At 34.6% G+C, this 8,824-nt stretch overlaps 1 protein-coding gene across 2 annotated transcripts; it reads right to left on the bottom strand.

Annotated features, from left to right (window-relative positions):
• Positions 1-2,648: 2,648 nt before the first annotated feature.
• LOC101202983 lies at positions 2,649-6,230 on the bottom strand. Of its 2 annotated transcripts, none has more exons than XM_004136842.3 (2): positions 4,361-6,230; positions 2,649-2,916 (listed from the first exon to the last, which is right to left on the bottom strand). In XM_004136842.3, exon 1 carries the CDS (start codon positions 6,118-6,120, stop codon positions 4,387-4,389), a length of 1,734 nt encoding a protein of 577 aa, XP_004136890.1. In that variant the 5' UTR covers positions 6,121-6,230; the 3' UTR covers positions 2,649-2,916; positions 4,361-4,386. The 2 variants fall into 2 exon arrangements, with proteins under 2 accessions (XP_004136890.1, XP_031744866.1); XM_031889006.1 differs by having other exon boundaries at positions 2,649-2,928.
• Positions 6,231-8,824: the final 2,594 nt, after the last annotated feature.

An 8,824-nucleotide genomic window follows, 5' to 3' on the forward strand; every position in this document is an offset into this window, starting at 1 on the left:
GTTATAGCTTCAAATTTGCTATTTTTGACAATTTTTATTTTATTTTAGTGGTATAAAATATATTAAGAGAACATAATCGACAACTCAATTTATTCTCTCATGTTTTTATTTTGGAGATTTCTTTTTGTCGCATATCGCGAGAATAGGCATACTCACTGTGAAGAGAACGAGGCATTTGTTCTACATGACAAGAATCAGTACAACTACGAGCTCATTCAATGACTCAGATTTCTTTAAAAATCTCATTGAACAAGAACTATCTTTTTTAGTACAACACAATCGTAGAGGAAATGATCAAACATTCAACTTTTAGATAGGAAAGACATTCTAATTACTATTAAGTTGAAGCTCCCTTGTAAATATTTATGAGTATTTATTTGAGAAACGTGACTTTATTATGCGTCTTGCATTTTTTTTAAAAAAAGTAGCAAAATAAATTATAATATTTACAAGTTATAGCAAAATTTTATATTCTTTCAAGAATAGAAACCGACAGACTTATCAATATCATTAATAGAAGTATATTAGTGTCTATTATTAATAGAATCTAAAAATTTTGCTATATGTTGAAAATATTTTGTCAAATTTGCTATTTTTGACAATTTTTCGATTAAATTTATGCATTTCTAAATAATATGCAACTTTATTAAGTTTGTTAATTAATAAGAATACGAAACAATAGATTTCACCATTCCAAATCTAATTGATAAATCGAGAGTACTACGTACTCAATTAAAAAAATCAACCTTTGAATTTGACCTCTACATGTTATTGAACTGAAAAAAAGTGGATAAGCAAAGTCGAAATTAATTAGAGCATTAATAAATTCACTTACATATCATAAATTGAAATCGTAATTTTCTAAAATTAATATCAATACGTACACGCAACATGTTCGTAATATGGCGCTATTTTGATTGCATTTACTATTACAAGGTGTTAAGTTAGGACTCCCCCTCTAAGCATTCATGAGGCATGTAAATAATACCATAACTTTCACGTACACATTTGAATTGTGCTTTTAAGTAAATAAGAAATCAATACGCTCACCTACTTTTAATTACATACTTGTACTAATCAAAATAAGCTTTATTCCTTCCATACCGAAAAGTTGGAAGCTTAAACCTTCCATCTCGCAATTGTTATATTGAAAAACATACGTACAAATACTTGCAACTTTTTTTTCAAAATTTTCAAATAGTTTAAACTTTAAAACATGTTATCAAACACCATCAACATGTTAGTCAAACTCATTTTAATTAGAAGAAAACACGATAATCCATCATTCATATAGTCCAAACAACACTCAATAAAATCAACGTCACATGACAAATTCTCTTCATTATCCTTTGAACGATACATTGATAAAATTCCCTCGTAAGTCCAACCCGTAATCATTATAAAACATGCATTTGAAAATATTTATACAATATAACAAAATTTCATATCGTGTCGATGATAGATAAATTTCTATTGGTAGTTTTCAAACTTAACGTTGAAAAACTAACTTTACTCTTTAACAAACCAAAGTATCCAACGTCCTCTCGAGTATCAAATTTGTACATAAATGGATACCAATTATCATGCCATCAATAATGTCCTAAAATAACTAAAGTTGGCAGTTGATCAAATCCCAATTTGATAGAATTATTGAAGGTTAATTTTGTCTTTTACTCTTAACTTTTCTTAATGTTTATAGTGTCTAATGGTATTCTTTAACCGTCTTACAATTTTTATGTACTGAAGACAACCCTCTTACCCTACAACATTTGAGTGTCAAGAAAATTTTTTCTAATCCTACAACATTTGGATGTCAAGAAAACTTTTAGAAAACCGCTTCCTACCAAGGGTGAAATCGAGTTGGATTGGGAGACATTCTCAACCCAACCCATATTTTCGGGTTATTTTGGTTGACAACCTAAATAACCCAAATTTAGTTTCTAACCCAACCAAACCCATAAAATATAGGTTGGGTTGGGTTGTCTGGTTGTATTTTTTTGTTTTTCGTTTCTAATTTCTAATTATTATAAAAGATCAAAATTGTTACGCTTAAATTTCAAACATACATAATTCAAAATTTATATACCTAATTTTTTAACGATTTTTTTTAAACGCAATTCAATCCATATTTTAACCTAACCCAACACAACCCTTATAATATGGGTTGAGCAGTCCGTGTGCTATTCGGATTCAACCCAAATTAGTCCGTACACTATTCGGGTTCAACCCATATTCTTACCCCTACTTCATTCGTACATATGTGGCCAACATGGATTGCACCAAGAAAGACCATAAAATGAGGAGAGTTCAAGCAACTCTTAACCTAATTCTAACTATATATTCCAAACTTGTTGCCACTCGCAGATGACTCTCCCAACATAAAAGATAAAAAAACCTTTGTCAAAGCAAAAAAATGTGACTGATATCTCTTTAAAATATAAAAATAAAAATAATTGGAAACTTAAGAAAGACATTGGAGCTTTTTTTAGAAAAATAATAATAGAAATAATCTATTTTTTTTAGCACTAATCAGCATCCCAAAAACTTGTATTCCTGCTAAGAGGAAAACAAAAGGGCAATGATGTGTATAGAATAATAAAGCAAAAGTTAAGGAAGAGAGAGAGAGAGAGAGAGCAGAGCAGATTCCAAGTTATCAACATGGTGAACTCAACTGTATGTATTGATGATGAAAGTAAATGAAAGAATACCAAACAAAGAACAATTGCCTGACAGCCACCAAACTTTAAACAATAAACAGTAACAGTCCATATTTTCCTTGTGTTTTTCTACTGCTCCCCACAAGCCCACCTGTTGGAATATAAGGCACAACTGAACGCTAATCAAAAGAACACCACCAACTTCAGCAAATGCCCCGACCCTTGCCTTTTATTTTTTTACAATCTTCATCCCTTCACCCTGTATTGAATGCTTCAGAAACACAAAATTAGAGAATGTGTTTTTCCATAGCAAAGAATTCAAGCCAGAAACACAGACACCCCGCAGCGCACTCACTAGAAAACAAATGGAAAAGTAAAATAAATTTTGTACTTCCAAATGAAACATTATGAGGGTTACCAAGCAAGTGTTTACCCTTGTGTCTTACGTTCAGAGTCTACACTGTGTCAAAAGCTTGAGATATCATTTTAATGCTCACAATACAATAAAAAGGATTTTTTATAAATCATGAGAAACTTCAAAGAACAGGCATGTCGAAGAAAACATCAACTATGAAAATGCCCTACCCTTTGCATAAACAAGCAATCATCTAAAGACAATGTCAGTTTGGGTTCAGAAGAACACATAGCAACTTTTATTATAATGGTCGTATGTCAAGAACTTTAAAGAGAGACGAGGAACCGAGGAAGTGTAGATAAGAACCTACATTAGAATGTCACATGATTCTTTTGCTAATTATAAGAAGCTTCATAAGGAGATACAAAATGTTCAAAAGTAATAGCCATGATCACCAATACGTTCTAACAAGAGAATTTCATCTCTAGGAATAGTAACCAAGGAGTGAACATATCAACGTATAAGCAACCAATGTCATAAGATGTATTTGAAAGGATGTGGGGATAAGTGGATAATAATGAACATATACATGTTGTGCGGGGACTTAGACATTGTGATAGTAAACATGTGGAAGTTAAAGTTTAATGCTCATAATTTCTATCATGACAATAGTGTAGCTTCCTTTGGATGTATGATTAACATGACCGAAAGGATTCCAATAGAATGCTTTCTCCTTAATACTAAAAATCCTACATAATCGTAAAAAGGATGGACAAGTACATCATGAATGACAAGCCAAAAGAATGACAGCAAATGCTCACAACCCTCTTAATCAAATGGTATTATTTGCTAATTGAGTCTCATTTGCATCATTAAAGATTAAGAAATAAAGAAAAATTGCATGGAAAGTTAGACCATTAGAGAACTGTAAGCTCGGACATGCAGAGTAAATGGGTAAATTAGTGTCCATGAATGAATATCGGACATGCAGAGGAAATGGAGAATTGTAAGCTCGACATATTACACAAAAAATCAAAACAGTGAAACATATACTTCGAATAGATATAGATATAAATTGAGTCAGCAGAGAAAATATGCGCTACACATTGACGTAGAAACCACAACTACACCTGCATAATTTCACAGTTCTTAGATTAGTGAAGTTTTAATTAAATTAGTTAAGCCGGAGAAAGAAAACACGTTAGGATAGTTAAGCCGGGACATAGGTCAGATTTATGTTAATGGCAATGAAAAAAGAGAGGAACGACTGGGGAAAAGGCATTGGAGCTTTAAATTATTTTTATACTACAATAACAAAATACAACATTTTAAAAAGGAAGAGTCTTACATTAAGAATAACATCCAAGAGCCTTACTAACTAGCTTTGACCTTATCATCGGCCACAGCATTAAGTATTGGCAGACTACTCAAAAATTCATCAAGGCCCTCAAAGAACCCAATTCCTTCAATGTTATCCTCCCCATGTTCTCCACTTACGCCTGTGGCGGGTTCTTCCACCTCATTGCTGAATTCCACATTCAAATCTAACTTACCTAGTTCCTTTGGCCCTTTCCCTTTATGCTTCTTCCCAGTACCCCCTACGGCTGCCACAGCCTTCTTACTGGGCTCAGCCTTTGTAGAGTTTGACAAACCGAACCTCACCAACCCATTTTGTTCTCCAAACTGCCCATTCATATTCACAACTTCATCTGTGGTTCCATTCCCTACATTTCCTGTGTTCCCTTTCAGTGAGCTCTCAGAATGTGCTCTCTTATCAATTCTACTACCCAAACCTCTCTTAGGCTTCTTCTTCTTACTTATCCTTCCCCACTCTTCATCAGAACTGTCACTTGGTTCTGAAACTTCGACATAAATATCATCCTCTTCACAAAAAAATTTTGGTGTAGATTTCTTGATCGGTTTAACATTTCTAGTTTTCCCCGACTTTATTCCCACCTTACCAGGCAAAGGACAGGAAAACATAGCTGAAAAGGGCGACCAGGCTACAGATCCCACTGCACCTTTAGCATTGGGAGAAACCCCAAGTGGGAAAAACCCCCAGCAGCAGAAGGTAGAAGCACTATCAGCTACCGGCGGTGAAGGAATAACAAGTGCTTGAAATGCCTTGGAACAATTCTGGCACCTAAGCACACAATCCTCGTAACCCTTTGGGTATTCATACAGATTATAACAATATGGACAAGCTGTCCAGAAACTCGGAATGTTCGACTCAGTCGGCAAAGTGGACTCAGTCGGTAAAGTAGACTCTGCCTCCCGTGAGGGAGGATTTGAGTCAATGTGCTGCTGAGTAGCTTCCGGAGTTGACTCATTGACATCACTGACATTTGGCCTCTCTTCCTCTACGGTTACTTTAGCATTCATCGATTTGGGGGTTTTTCTTACAAAGTGCTGCTGCTGCGGATCTTCCTGCTGCTGTGGCCGGTGAGGAGACAGTTGAGTAGGTGGTGGCTGCGGAGGCTGCGCCGGTGGTTGTGGCGGTGGCGGTGGCGGCTGCTGGCGTTCCGGCGGTGGTGGTGGCGGTGGCCGTTCCTGATGCTGAGGCTCCTCTACCGTCATCCTAGTCTCCTTCCTCGGACTAGTTCTAACCGGCTGCGGAAATTGTGGCTGCTGCGGCGGGGACTTGGGTTTTTGACTCGACCCAGTCGTTCCAGGGCTAAACTTGTTGGAGCACATAAGATAATCATTATCATACAACGCTTTTCTCAACGGATTCGAAAGCACACACCATGCATCAGACACAAGCCTAAAAGCGTGATCCGCAAAAGCCACTCTATTGGCCTCCGGGTGAAGAAGAAGCGCTAGTCGTCGATACTGAGTAGCAATTAGCTCAATGCTCTGAGTCGGCTGTGAAATTTGCAAAATACTGTACCAGTCGTACTGATTGTTGATCCGCCCCTCCGCCGCCAGCAGTGTATCCGCTACAGCAATTACCCTATCCGCTGCCTCCAGCACTATCGGGTCCGATTCCCTAGCCCGGATCGCAAAGCTCCTAGTTCCATAAAAATCACGCGCCGCCAGAAGCTTCTCCGCTATGCTCAACCACCGCAACGCCTCCGCCCTATTCCCCCCACCGCCGTTGTGGTCCATTTTCCGACCTCACTCTCCCCCTCTCTCTCTCTTTCACTCTCTCTCTCCCCTCCAAGCTCCAGCTCTCTCCCCCTCTCTCTCTCTCTCTCTCTCTCTCTCTCCTCCCAGTTTCCACTGATCTGGTCCTCTGTTCTCCACTGTAATCAAGACAAAAGAGCTAAGGCCTTTGGGTTTGTGAAATGACCAAAAAACACAGGAATCTCCCATCAATTACTAACCCATTTCGTCCACGCTTGGTAGGTTTGAAAGGGTACTTTAGTCTTTGTACAAACATCCAAAAATAATTCCCTCTTCCCTCTTCGTCATTGTCACAGTTCTTGAGATGAAAATGTCTGAGATGTTGGAGTTATGGAAGAAATATCAAATTTTACTGTCCTAACCTTTCCTTTTTTACTTTCTCTCTTTAATTTACCCCTCGGATGAATAATTCTTTAGATTAACTTTGAAACTCTGATGTAAACTCCATTCCTCCACGTGTCAGATAACGCTAAGATTACATCACGTGATCCACGCTACACGTGCGCCACGATTTTACAACTTTCGTAATTTCTGCTCAAAATGGAAAAACATACAAAAATAAAATATCATTATAATTTTTTTTAAATTAAAACAATTGATTTTTTTAATTAACTTTTGTTAAACCTTGAAATTAATTGGGTAAGGTGGCTCACATTTATAACTCAAATTGAGTTTTGAATTAATTTCACATTGTGATATAATTATTAAAGAAAGAAAAAAGAAAACTTTTGTTGGGATAAGTAAATATTTTGCTATTTTGTTGTTATTATTGGATCTTCCTCCTCAACAAGCAAGGTGTGAAGTCAAAAACAAGATTTTTTACTTGAATGTGGAAAGTAATGCAAGGTTATATAATCTTCTCTTTGTTTGTGTTAAAATTTAATGCATAAGGTAACATTGGGGGGTTAATTCGTATATAGAATGTATATGTATAAGTGTGTCGAGTTGAGAGTTAAGTAGTATTATAATAGACTTATTTTACCTTTGAAAGTTATCATATTTATTATAGATGTGTAGTTGACTTAGATTATTGTCGATAGGGTCTTCATTGCTAGGTTAAGATAGTTCATCCACTCCTTGAGTTGGCATGTGGGGTGTGCCTTTATCGATCATCATTCCACTCCAACTTTCTCTCTTCTTACTTCAAATCTAAAAGAGTTTCAAAACTAGAAAAAGAAAAAAACTTTGGAAGGCTCTCCTGCTGCACTAGAACAATTAGCGATAATATCAATGGTAAAAGGATCCGAAGAAGTAGCAAGCTAAAACAAGAAAAACAAGCAAGCAAGAAGGGCGAAAATTTATTTTGAAAAATGTTTACTAAATCAACCAAAAAAGTTAGAAATTTTGATTTTGAGAAATCTAGTTAAAATCTCATTTTTGCATCATTTCCAAACCATTCATACAAATGTCTCTATTGGGTGAACATTAGTCGATCAAATTCGGTTTTTCAACCAAACCAATTATGGCCAGTTTAGTAAATATTTAAATCGATCTCGACTCATTCATTTGGTCTATCATGCCCAACCCTACCTAATTATTTGGGGTTTGTTTGAAAATAGTTTTGTTTCTAGTTCTATATTTTTTAAATCCAATCTTATTTTCTCCAAATATTATTTTAATAAAGGTTTTCAATTTTTTTAAACAAACGCTTGAGCAATAACTCAATTATCAATTACAAATTGTCACGTCATTTATCACATTATCAACTAAAAATACAAATAATTAAATTAAAAATTGACATATGTCCCAAAATAAAATTGAAAACCTAAATTAACATGATGTCACGATTTTTCATTAGATTTTACAATATATTTTCTTTCTTTGTACAAATTAAAATTTACAATCCAATATAATTAGAAGGGAAAAATAGTTTTATTAGCCAAATGAACTTAGAGAATGCCTCGAGAGAGAAAAATACAAAAAGAAAAAAAAAAAAACCACCTCATATGAAAAAATTCACTTTTTAAGATGTCAGAATCATTTTATTCTAACTTATAAGGTAACGCCAAAGCAACAAATGAGAACACTCACACACTTATTTCAAATCTCATGGATGAGCTCCAAAACCTACTAAAATTAAATGAAGTAATCCAAATTTAGATGAATCCAATAATATAGTTCAAATAAAACGAAACAATTAATGAAAATTAATACAATAAATGATAAGGGGTTTGTTTTTATTTTAATTAGTTCTACCCTTCTTAAATTAGAAAGGCAACAAAAGAGTCCATAAATGTTGTAAGAATTGTAGTATTAAAATGGATTGAAAATAATACACAAAGGTGATAGTGATAATTATGGGCAAAGAGAAAAGGAAAAAGTTTATAAGTAGAGAAAAGGTGAAAGGCGTCAAGTCTGAATAAATGCTTGACCTTTATATTATCCCAAAAAGTGAAAAGAAAAGAAAGGGAAGAAAGAAATCAAATAAAATGTATATATATATATATATATATATATGGCTTTTTTATGGTCTTTTAGGGCATGATTTAAATGCCTAATAAATTACTCAATTTTTAATCTCTCCTCTCCTTCACAATAAAGCAAATTTCCCTATTTTCATTTAATTGATTTTCTCTTTTGCTTATCCCACTATTTTTTAATTTTAGAAGCGTTTGGAGTAAAAAGTGACTTGTAATAGTTTGACAATTATAATAGTTTGTGTTTGATTTGTTGTCAGACTTGAGGA

The sequence above is a fragment of the Cucumis sativus genome, chromosome 7 (genome assembly GCF_000004075.3).
Source record: "Cucumis sativus cultivar 9930 chromosome 7, Cucumber_9930_V3, whole genome shotgun sequence".
NCBI classification, from domain to species: domain Eukaryota; kingdom Viridiplantae; phylum Streptophyta; class Magnoliopsida; order Cucurbitales; family Cucurbitaceae; genus Cucumis; species Cucumis sativus.

What these genes read in the sequence shown, in the direction of transcription:
- LOC101202983 (XM_004136842.3), bottom strand. Translation starts at nt 6,120, where the DNA reads ATGGACCACAACGGCGGTGGGGGGAATAGGGCGGAGGCGTTGCGGTGG.